Genomic DNA, 12,821 nt, shown 5'->3' with positions numbered 1-12,821 from the left:
ATCTGGTAAGCCTTACATCTCCTGCCTTGGTGAATTTTAGAAAAAAAATTATTGCCTTCATAATTAAGATTTCTATTTCAATCAGTGGCACAAACTATCAGAAAAAGGATAAAAAAAGGAAAATAACTGATGAAGATCTGCTTTATATTCCACTTGCCATGGGATTAAGATGTGTTTTGCATTACATTTTTTCACATCCTATAAACACAGATTGTCTATTCAGATGATAAGTATGCTGAGTAGTTGGGGGCTAGCAACATCATCACCTCTATTATCTGGGTGTTCAGAAGACTGTACTGCTTCTCATAACACTACAGTTTTTGCTGATTCCAAGTATTTTTATTTATAATTACTTTTTATACTGGTTGCCCTGTTGGACATTGATATTCCACCTCCTGGCAACAGTTGGGCTTCAAAAGGAACCTGTAATTTCTCACTGGACTGCATTTGAAACCAGCCACAAAATGCGCGTGTAACATTCACTCAGAAGAAGGGAGGGACCCATGATAAACAGTGTAACCCCGTGTAACTTGGTTGATCCGCGATGCTTGTACATCAAATAAGTCTGATCACTGCAACGGCGTAGATCACAGAGTCTCTAGTTCATAGACACAGCGGCATGAGGTAACTCATTTTATTTTGCACAGGTTGCATATTTCCACAGGAAACATTCTCGCTAAATTGTTTGGAAAAAGAGACGACAGTTTGTGCTTGGGTGTATGGCCTCCCAGCTCTACGCCATGGTTTCTTTACCTGGCAACCTTCTGTCGTTAAATGTGTGCATGTTGATAACTTCTTCTGTTTTCACAATAACTGGGGCCTGTGGCTTGTGTTTTAGCCGACGCTGGCACTTCAGGGACATCCTCAGCTCTTCTACCATAGCACTACAGAAGGACCTCTACAGAAGAACACAAAAAAATTGACTATTATAAAACAGATAAATGGTAAATATCTGGAAACAATATCAAAATCATTCTTAATGAATTTGCCAATATAGGAGCCTTGAGGTTTTGGAATATTGCATTCTAAAGCTTATAACAAATTGGTAAATTTAAATGTACAACACATTGTGATTGAATGATGTCATCAAAGTGGGATAATTTAAGGAAATCTCCACCCAATATTGAGATGAAGTCTTAACTAGTAATGCATTTAATTCACATTTAATTTACATATATTGAATAAGATATTCTTTTATGACATTATGTAAAAGTGATGAGCATGAGATAGAAATTGACCTTAAAATTTAAATACAAACACACAAATTTATACCAAAAATCCATTCTTGGTAGTTGAAAATAATAACAGAAGAAATGTACTATTTTTCAAATCACAAGATGAGGTATGCAAAATTTCTCTAAACATTGATTCTTCTTTGGGCATCTCAAAACAACAAAACAGTACTCACACAGACATAAAAATATGAAAATAATTGTTTTGTATTTAATTACTCTTTTGTAATTTTTACCTATAAAACACTGATGTGATTAGAAACAAATATGATTTAATCATGAAGTGAGAAATTATAACATCTTAAGCATTTATGAACAAGTATTATCTTTATTTTGTCCTCATCAACTTGGTAACTAAGAGCTGTAAATAACTCATCTCATGAGGAAAGTAAATGACCCTAAATTTTTTCTTAATCTCTATCTTTTTTGCAATAGGTTTCCTAGAAATTTTGTATATCTGAATGTCATTGTCATAGCAATTACAGTCATAAATATGAAACAAAATGATGTTAGTTTCTCTCCCCACCTGATTGAGATGTGGATTAGTTACAAATAAATCAGAATCATGGACCAACTGCATATTGTAGTTGAAAGTCAGAAGGACTGAGACTTAGGTTAGGATCTTCCAGTACAAGAAGCAAAATGTGGACAACAACTAAACATGTGGACGAGTATGAAAACTTTACATGAATTTAAAAAGTAATATGAAAAGATGATGAAATAAACCTAATCAAACATGAAGATTTATTTGTTGCATTAGGTGTTGATACCTCACTTTTATTATTTTAGCTTAGTTTCAGGAGAATATAGGATAAAAATCTTTAATAATGCACATATATCATGGTTTTAAAAGCCTTGTATATATAATCTTTTGTGGCACTAAAAACAATACTTTAAATTAATTCGGTCTTTATGGGCAAGAGAAAACCAACTCAGAAAGAGAGAGAAAGTGACTTTTTGTAGCTCACCTGAAACTTCAGTGTATCCTGATACAGTTTTGTGATTTTTTTAATACCACTATAGAACATTTTTATTCATCTCTGACTATATCCTCATTTTTTTAAAAGATTTTTAAAATAATTTACTTAATGGTCTTCCTATCAGTGTCTATCTTATCTGTTAAGAGTTTATGGGTTGCCAGGACAACTTTAACCATCATTATTTAATAGCATATTCTTTACTAAGAAACAGGTCAAATATATATCAACCATTTTCTTCTATCATGACTTTTCTGATTCAGTTCTTCCCTTTTCCTTATCTCTATCTCATCTCTGTTTCTATCTTTATCTCATCTCTATTCCTCTCTCTTTATCTTTTTCTCTTCTCTATCTGTACCTCTAGCTCTATCTTTCTAGCTCTTCTTTTTGTTCACTTTGTGTTCTCCTCTGCTTGGAGATCTATGACTTTTCTTCTTTTCTTTCCTTTTCTCTGGCACCCTCCCTAATTCTTTCATCCTTCAATTAACTTCAACCTTTTTAAAATATTTTTTATTGGTGCATTGTAGTCATATCTCAATGGGATAAAAAAAAAAACTTGTGGAGATATACATGCACACACCACCCAATCAGCCCTGTTTTCTTGACCTCAGGTTATGACTCAGGTTTGAGCTTATGTAGGAAACCCTTTCAACGGGCTCATTATTTTTATCCTCACTGGTTTCTATCTGGCCTCTAAGATTTCTGTGTTTCACTCTTGCTGAATTGTAGAGATCAAGTTCTCATGGCTCTATTTGTACACACATGTGTTTTTTAAATGCTGACCACATTAACAACAGCTACATGTGACCCTAAAATTTGAATTCTCATTTAGCAGCATTTCTGATTCAGCTGCTTAAAAGCTTTTCACATCTAGAACCTTAGCAAAACACAATGTATCGCTTTAGCATTTGTTTAAAAACATTGAATGAGTAAAAGTATTAATTTATTAGCACTTATAATGAGTGCTGATTAAATGCTACACACGAATCCCTACTAACTATAAAGTCACTGCCGTGCATTATTTACAGTGTTAAATTATATAGTTATGAAATTCATAAGTCATATTTCTTTTTTTTATTTTATTTTTGTGGGTCTGGGGATGGAACCCAGGGGCATTTGACCTCCGAGCCACACCCCCTGCCCTATTTTTATTCTTTATTTTGAAACAGGGTCTCACTGAGTTGTAGAGGGCCTCACTAAGTAGCTGAGGCTGTCCGCGAACCGCGATCCTCTGGTTTCAGCCTCCCAGATTACAAGCGTGCGCCACCACGCCCGGCTCATAAGTGATATTTCTAATAAAGGATTTATACGGCACCTGCCGGCCGCATGTGGATATAGTGTTTCTCATTGCTTAATACCTACTATTAGATGTATTTATTAAGAACATGATGATAATGATGATGAAGATGATGATGATGACAACACTGCAGAAATGGGGAAATCTGACTCCAAAAGGGGAAGGAATACATAGTCTTGAGGTAACTTAGTCTTGGCTCTCTGTTGAAACATTTAACAGAAGAAATGATTAGATAATATAACAAGGTCAGAACTTGATCCCATTGACTCTTACAATGTTATAGGATGTGAGTAACCTTTTATTGATTGAAATAAAGGCTTTGTTTAAAACTGATAAATCCCACACACATTAACAATGTTTTAACAACTTCTTCTTTTAGACCTTTTTGATTACATTAGTTTCAAAAGTGAAAAGAATAGAAATATCAATTGTTTTCCCTACTGAAAGAGTAGACTAAGAAACTTATTTTTCTCAGGAAAAAATCTTATAAATGTACATGCACATGCAACTATTAAGTGACTCAGTTTTATTTCTAGGAAGCTCAGTAAATTCAGTATTTAGTATCCTATGCTTACTTCAGACTATAAATTAAGACATACAAGACTATTTTAAGTAATTTTATCAATATCAAATTAATGTTGCTAATACAAAATGTAGGTTAAAACATGCTCTAATAAAAGATCAGAATACTTTCATCTTTTATACTTTTAAACTTTCATTAACAAATAATATTTAAAAATTTAGAGACTCTCAAAATTATAAACCTGTAGCCTACCTTTACCATTTTAGACTTCATCTAATTTACAAAAGCCATTAAAAAGTGAGAATTTTGCACAAGCAACCTTTAATCAGCCAACGGTCTTGATGCATGATGCCAAAATATCGATTTTATAGATCTTCTCTCTGAATAATCTGAATTTTATCTGTCAGCCTAAGATTACCTGAAAAAATGGTATTCTTTTAGGATATTAATAAAATCACTGTGAGACAATAGTTCTTTTCTCATTTAGAGAATATTTTAAATCTATCAGAAAACTTTGGTAACCTTTAGATTTAAGCAAGATTTGGAATCACCATGATAAGTTAAAATAATTTTGTGATATTATAAAGTACTGCTTAGTTGTTTTTCTAGGGCAAACATATTCTTTTTGTTATTAAGATTTCTAGAATGTCAATTACCTGTCTTGACCTGTGTATCTAAAGTTCAAACTTCACAGATTTTGTGAAATAGACTCTTTACCCTTACTTCGAGTTGCCAAGACATTGCTATTACTTTTGAATAAAGCTTTAACTTGTTATCATTCAGTAGAAACATATTGTTTTTCCTACTTCAGGTAATAATTGGAATTTTTACAGGTTTTTTATTTTACTGTACTATATAAAATGTCTTTTAAAAAATCACCTGCACATAACATGAATGCCTCAGGGTACCATAAAGAAACAGAAGGAAAGAATAAAAGAAGTGAAGAGGGAAGGATGAAGGAGGCAGTGAGGGAAAGGAAGAAGGAAGGAAGGAAGGACTGTCTTGCCTTTAAACCACTTCTTAGAGGTGGAAACCCATGCATTGTGTCCTTGAATAAGAAAAGTCCCTTAGAGTGAAAGCAACAGTAGAAATGTTTCTCCACATTAATGTAACAGACTACAAAAAGAAAAAAGAAAGTCACAAGGATACTAACCATTATTAAAAACCTCTTTTAGTAAGTTTCAAAAGTTTACTAAACAGTGTCTGGATGGTATGGTGGCACTAACCAAATAGAAGATTCCTGAAAATGAAAATTTAAATCTTTGAGCTGTTAGCATGTATAATTACATTAAAATCAGTAAAATTCTTTATAAAATTTGCTAGATTGAATGCAGTAAGCTCTATTTACAGATTCATTCTCTGAAATAATGAATTCCTAGAAGACTTGGAAGAATGAAACTCACTATATTTACACTGAATTTTAAGCCCTACTTTGCCTTTTGAGTATAATAAGAAAACACATCAATAGCCCAGAGATACACAGTTCAAAACATTATTATTATTACAAAATAATTTATTCATAATAGCTCAAGTGTCTAATTTATAAATATATGATAACATGATATAACAGCATTTGGAGAAAAATGAATACTTAATATTAGAAATCTATTATAACCATGCTCCACAATGAACAATGACACATTTAAACTTCATTTTTAAAGTTTAAGGATAAAACTATATATTTTGCTGTTCTATTTCTTGATAATATAAAATTAACTAAATGATATTTTAGTTTTTATTCAGAAGAACACAATCATTTTTTAATACAGTTCTTATTTAAATTCTTGTGGAAATATCTTTTGAGTTTTTCTAATTTGATTTTATAATTCAGTATTCCAAAATTATATATTAGCATATATCAACCAAACTGTTTTACTTTTCTTTTTTATTTATATTATTTGTTAACCAATTTTACATTCACAACCCATTGTTTTACACTTTCCAGATAATTTCTGACCCTGAAAATAATTGTCTCTACAATTGTGGATCATATGTAGAGATGGTAAATAAAACAATCAGTGCAATTACAGAAAATCATAATAGATTAAACAGTAACTAAACTAACTCAATAACTAAAATGGGATGAGATACAGCATACAAAAGATATAAGTTGTAACATAGTACTTTATGTGAATATTAATGCATTAAATAAAGAAATATCATAGAATGTGACCAGTGGATTTTTCCTTTTAATTTATACTAAGTTTAATTGGCAACATTTTAAAAATGTCAAACAGCTGATACTATACGTCAACATTAGGAATTAACCTAAGGCTCTATTACACATAAGTGTAGCAAAGAGATAAGTGGTTAAAACACTCATGATCAAAAATACATGACAACTTTGACCTTCATATTCAGTTTTGTCGCAGCTAAGATTTTGAAAATGTTATACTACTTACATAAGCTTTGCCGAAATCGGAAGGGACTTAATGTGTAGGGTTTTTAAGAGATTCTATTGCTTAATCACTGTAATTTCATAATAAAAGAAACTAGAACTTAAGCCAAGTTACATATCTAATGCTATGCACAGAACTAGTATCAGATCTAAGACAAGAACCTTTACTTCTTTACTTCTCTGAATGCTTTCTTATATTACGTAGCCTCATTAGTGATGATTTCATTCTCAGTTGAGTTTTCTACCTGTAATCTATTCTTTTTTTCTTTTTTTTAAATTGGTATACTGTAGCTATATATACCTTATTGGAGTACAAGATGATAGAGGCATACACATCACTCATTTAGCTGTAGTAAGTGAATTAGCTTATTAGCTTCACTTATCTTACTAAGTTAATATTTTACATATGATATTATAGTGTAGATAAAAATAAAAAATGAAATAAAGATATTTCTCAGTAAATTAAGTCACTAATTTTGCTATGCTTTTGCTTGGATAAATTTACAATGATAAGCATAAATTAAAATATTCTCAAAAACTTTAATTTTAAGAGAATAACCCAATGTTTTCCTTCATAATACATTTGCAGATATAAAACAGAAAAAAGAATGCATGATTATACATTTTTATATTCCCCTATTAAAACTTGAAAAAAATAAATAAGGTCTGACAAGTTTCAATAACACATTCATCAATATATCAGTAAAATACATTTATTTAAATTTAACTGATACATAACACAAAAATGTTGCATATTGATAATGTGATATGTTGATATATGCATCTGCTACATGATGTTTAAATTATTTTCAATGCATCTGTCTCCTCACTTATAATTTCTTTATGAAAAATACATTCAAAATCTAATATTTTAAAAATGTACAGTGCTATCTAGAGATATAACTTTTCACTTTTATCTAACTGTAACTTTGAACCCAATGATCAACCTCTCTTCACTCTGCCTCCTACTTTCTCCTGCCTCTGATAACCAACATTCTATGCTCAACTTTTAGGTGATCAATTTTTTTTATTTCCACATACAAGTGAGATCACATGATGCTTGTCTTTTTATGGCCTGCTTGTTTTACTTAATGCAATAATTTCCAGTTCCATCATGTTGTCAGAAATGATAGGATTTCACAACTTAATTCTTCGATCATTTCCATTAAAAGTTCTTAGCTTTATTTATTTTTTAAAAGAATAATAAAGAACAGACAACTTTAAACATGGTTAAACCAAGTTGAGCTATGCTCTCAAGAATTTTCAACTCCAATACTTATCCTTAAGGAGTTGGAAACTGTAACCATTAGATAGAGCTGATGATTAAAAGCCATAATTTTTAGGCCATAACTGCTAATAATTCAACCTGCAAATCCACATATTTTCCCAAGGAAACTTTAGGGACAAAGACAATAAAAAAAAGAGTTAAGTAATCTACCTTCATTGTGTATAGCATATTATAATTTAAAGAATGTTAGGCTAGATATCAGTGACCCTGGAAAACATACTTGAGCCTGGAAACACTTATCTTTATCAACTGCATGATATAGATAACATTTTCATGGGCTTTTGGGTCATTTTGTACTGAAGGTATTACACTTTAAAGAGGTCGAATGTCATTTGTAAAAATAAGATAGCGACATTCCTTTTTGTGAAGCTATAATTTTAATTTTAATACATGACTTGTACGGATAAGAAGAGAATGTATTGTCATAAACAATTGATACAAAAATCCTTTAGCAGATTTGGAAGTCAGTTATTGAGTTCAATAAAGATAAGCATCTTATTTCAAAGTATTTTATATTTGCATATAAAGACATTATAAAAAGTCTTTTGGTAAGTCCTTATACTTTTTTCAGAGAAAAACAGTGATATACAAACAATACAATCCAAAACATTTTTCCAAGATTTATCTAAAACTTTTAATTTGTAAGTAATGATAAATTTCATAGTTAAATTTTCTTCTATTGAGAATAAAAGTTAGAACTTTTAACTCTTAGAAATTTAAACGCAGTTAAAATTATTTGCCTCAAGTGTAACTGATGAGAAGTTCAGAACCTTCATGATGTTTAGATATGCATCACTTTAAACAAAGACTGAAATAAAATGCTTACTTGTAATTTACAATGTCATTGGCATTAATATAACTTATTAAGTAAATGAGTACAATTTTACTGCTGCTTAAACTACTTCTTCAGTATATTGAAAGCAATTTGTCTATGGCTATCTGTAAGCAACTTGTTTTCATTCTCTGATTCCCACAAAATACGGATTCAGCCAGCTTTGAAATGCATTTTCCTTCTGAGTAGTTTTTCACTTAGGAGCCATAGTCTTGCAAGTTTAAATCAAACCACTTTAATTTCATCTTATCATTTACCCAAATTCAAAGTTTCATTTATTTGTAGATTTATTACTCTAAGTCATCTTTTAGATGTGTTACTCAACTATAAACAAAAATATTCTATGTGCTATACAAAAATTGGTTTTGAGTTATCAGTAAGAGGGAAAATATCATTATTTAGAGATTATCTTAGATTAGATTTGCCAATGTTCTGTAACACAGATAACAATAAAGACTGAAATGGATTATATCCTGATAAACAACTGTAATTCATGATTCTTATACTATTGTGTACTTCAATTATCTTAGAAAAATAGAACAAAAATATGTGTTCAATATGAGATACTATCTTATAAGCGCAGCATCTAAGCAACAGTCTACATATTTTAATTTCTCAGATGTATTCATTATATTTACAGTTAAGTGATAAGAAAATAAATATTTTTGTCATTTTAAAGTGTTATTTTAATAGAAGAGCATGCAATAATTTATGGTGAAGCCATTGGATTAAAAACAATTTTTATAGATTCATTTTCAATTTAATGAGAAAGAAAATATTTCTGTATACCATCCAGGCCAAAAAAGATCACACTATGTGTAAATGTTACTATTCTTACTTGAAATAAAAAAAATACAGAATTGTGTATATCATTTTAAAAGAAAGCATATTTAAATGTGTATGACATAAATTTAAAACAAATTGATGAATCATTATTATGTTACAAATAATTTTAGAAAAATTAAAATTATTATAAAACTTTTTACATTTACAAAGCCAACATACATTATAATTACCAGACAAAACTATATTCTGTATATTAAGCAGCTTTTTTCAGCTGTGAGAAAATATCCTAAGAAAAAAACAAGATCTTTCCAACAAATCTGTGCACCAAAAATGAGCAGATTATCAAATCATACAAAGGCATCTTAGATTGTTTGCTACAATCCAATTGTTATACCTGAACCTTAAGAAGCGATGTTTAAAGTCAATGAAAAGTTAAGCCAAGAAGAAAATTGATTATAAAATACCCATGTTATTGGTTGTATTTTCAGACAAGAAATGTTTGAATGTCTTTCCAAATGATCAAGTTATATATTTAAAAAAATAAAAAGAATTTTTTAAAAAGTTTGAGTAAATATAAAGCAATATATTTTGTATATTGATATTTGCATTAAAATTAAAAATAGCATTATAAAATTATTATAAACCATCATATGTTTATCTGAAAAATGCAATTCATATTTATTTTTTAAGGGCCATATATTTCAGCTTGTCTTCTGTTTTCATTTTTAACCTGCCTTAATTTTAATAACTTTTCTCAAATTTGAATGTCAAAAGACATTGTCCTCAGGAACTATTTGTTATCAATAATATTTTACAAAATAAAGGTTATACAAGACATTTTATTTCCAACTTTTAACAGTAACATTTATTCTTAAAAATATCATCATCATTAGAAGGCTTGATATGTAAATATATTCCTATTCATACATTTTATTCACAAAGTAGATCTTCAACTAAGCTATGTGTACATTGTATATGAAAGCCTATTTAGATTTAAACAGGAAAGTTCATTTATTATTTTTAGTGAACTGATATGCTTTATACTAAAATGAGATCAAAGAAAATGAGTAAAGAAAAAGGTGATAACACAATTTGGGCCAGAATTATAGTTAATACATTCTTGATTAACTGCATTGTACAAAATATTTCATTACAGATTTGGTTCTTAATATTTAGTGAGTGAATAAGTTATTTCACAAGTGTGTACCTTCTTTTTAAATTTTATGAAATTTAGACTAAAAACCCATGTATAATAAATATAAGTAAACTGTGAATTGCTATATATACTCATGCATGTTTTATGATAAAATCTAGGAATACCTTATAGCTAATTTAATAAATTAAATAAGGTATTAAACAGCTGTATAATACAGCATAACAAATTGTTTTTCAAAAAAAATAATGAATAACTATGACTCAAATTCATCACAATAAATAGAATAAGTTATAATAAATCAATACTTATTTAATGTACCATCTTGAATTATACAGAAACATAGCTATAATTCTCTATTATATAGAGACATATTTAAAAATATGTCACCTGGATCTATTTTATCATTAACATAATTGACAAATGGATCAGATAGGTAAATATATGATATAGATAGATGATAGATAGGTAGATATAGATATATTACACCACCAGGTACAGGTCAAGATCCTGAATATACAAAAAAGATGCAGGTTCTTGTTCCAAATGAAAGAACAGTCTAATAGAAAGAACTTCCACACAGAAGTCAACAAATATGAGCTCAATAATGTGCTAAAGATAATGGAGATGTGCATAACATACGTAAATAAAAGATATATAGGCTTAATGCTCAAAATGATTTGAAATGAGAAAAAATATCTTCTCAATTTTTCAACAGGTAAGGAATATTTTTAAGATAGTAGTACCTAAAATAAGCTAATAAAAAACATAAGAAATACAGGTCACATTTAATTTATTACAATAGGAAATGAAAACTGACCTCCATCTTGTAGAAATAAGCCATGTGTTGTACCCAAACCTATTGTATCTATTGATTAGGAAAATGTTCTGGACAACTTAATGCCTGATTTTAAATGACTGGTGGGAATTTGCAATGTAGAAAATAAGAAGGTTTGCTTCATTTGAAATGAAAAGCATGGCCTTGGAAAATGGAAATAAATTTAGTGTAGTTAGAGAAAAGGTACACACTAGAGAGAAGCCATAGACGAAATCACAGCAGCAGACAGGGACAGGTCATGAATGGTCACATGTGCTGAGTTAGAGAATCTGTCTTTTCATTATAGAAGATAGGTGGAGACTGTGTGTGACAGCAAGGGGAGTGTGACTTTAATAATTTTTAATAACAGCCCATTTATTTCTTTCAGGAGTAATGTTTTATGACTCATCTGTTACAGTTTTAAAAAATAATATCAATTTCCTTTTCCTAATTTTTTAAGGTTATGTAAAGTCCATGGAATACCAAGAGATCTGACTGATATCTGTAACATTCAATGGAATCAATTACATATAATAATGAAGTAGATTTATTTTTTAAACTTAAATCACCTCTTTGTTTTTGTTTTAAAAAGAATGCTATTTTTAAAAAAAGTTGTTTTGGGGCATAGCCTAGGTATATCATATGAACAAGACACCTAGAGATAAGGACAGTACCACATATTGTCAAGATTTACTTCATTTGGTTTATTGTAATAATAAGTTGTAATGTAAAGAAAATAATTACATATGGGTAATTTGAGGTTCCAATTAGAAAAGCCAAATTCCTTCTATAGTGGACTTATTTTAAGCAATAATTAATCAAATATCACATTTACTGACAAACTGTAATTACATTGTTAATCAATGTGTTAATATGGTTGGTCCTTGATCAATCTTCTGAACATAACTTCAAATCTCATTTCATACCACAGAAAGGATCATGATACAAAAAGTATACTTAGATATAACCATCAGTCACACAAGTGCAACAAATATTTGATTTAGCCATGCCAGCAGAAATAGCCATCTTTGATGTGGGAAAATAAATTCTGTGATTTCCTGAATGTTTCAATGTTTATAATTATTTTAGTCATATACAGAATGGAATTATCAAAATATTCATTTATAAAAATGTTATTTGTAAGTATCAAGCACTCTAGTCACGTAGAAATATAAAAAATGCTATTTCCAAATTTATGATTCTGGAAAAGGGTCAGTCATCATAACATTAATTATTAAAGCAAAAGAAGCATATTTTCAACTGTTTTAAAAATAGTTTTAAAGTTATAAGTATTTTAAATAGTAGCATGTATCACTGTATATTATTTTTAAATAACACTCTTCTACTCTTTATTTACCAATAAAATTGCATAAACCATTTGAAAATTAAAAAGACTATAACATCACTCTAAAACAAGTTCTAAAATTAAAATCTAATATTTGTTGTGTTTTATTAAAAATAAAAAAGATGATTACATACCCCAAACTATTGAAATAAAGTGCTGGAAGACTTTAAAAT

The 12,821-nt window shown here is 29.3% G+C and overlaps 1 protein-coding gene across 3 annotated transcripts in view; it reads right to left on the bottom strand.

Annotated features, from left to right (window-relative positions):
* Window positions 1–733: 733 nt before the first annotated feature.
* Window positions 734–12,821, bottom strand: part of GRIK2 (glutamate ionotropic receptor kainate type subunit 2) — a gene marked incomplete at both ends in the record, with an annotated part of 700,362 nt that continues 688,274 nt past the window's right edge. The window contains one exon of one of the 3 annotated variants that reach the window (XM_080700516.1): window positions 734–898. In XM_080700516.1, the coding sequence (XP_080556642.1) occupies window positions 734–898 (165 nt within the window). Of the gene's footprint in view, window positions 899–3,586; window positions 3,707–5,221; window positions 5,270–12,821 lie in introns of those variants that run through there. The other 2 variants (XM_080700517.1, XM_080700518.1) reach the window with 2 other exon arrangements.

This window comes from Muscardinus avellanarius (genome assembly GCF_963383645.1).
Source record: "Muscardinus avellanarius genome assembly, chromosome: 8".
Classification (NCBI taxonomy): Eukaryota; Metazoa; Chordata; class Mammalia; order Rodentia; family Gliridae; genus Muscardinus; species Muscardinus avellanarius.
The sequence above is the reverse complement of the archived record's forward strand: the minus strand, read 5'-3'. Positions and strand labels throughout refer to the sequence as shown.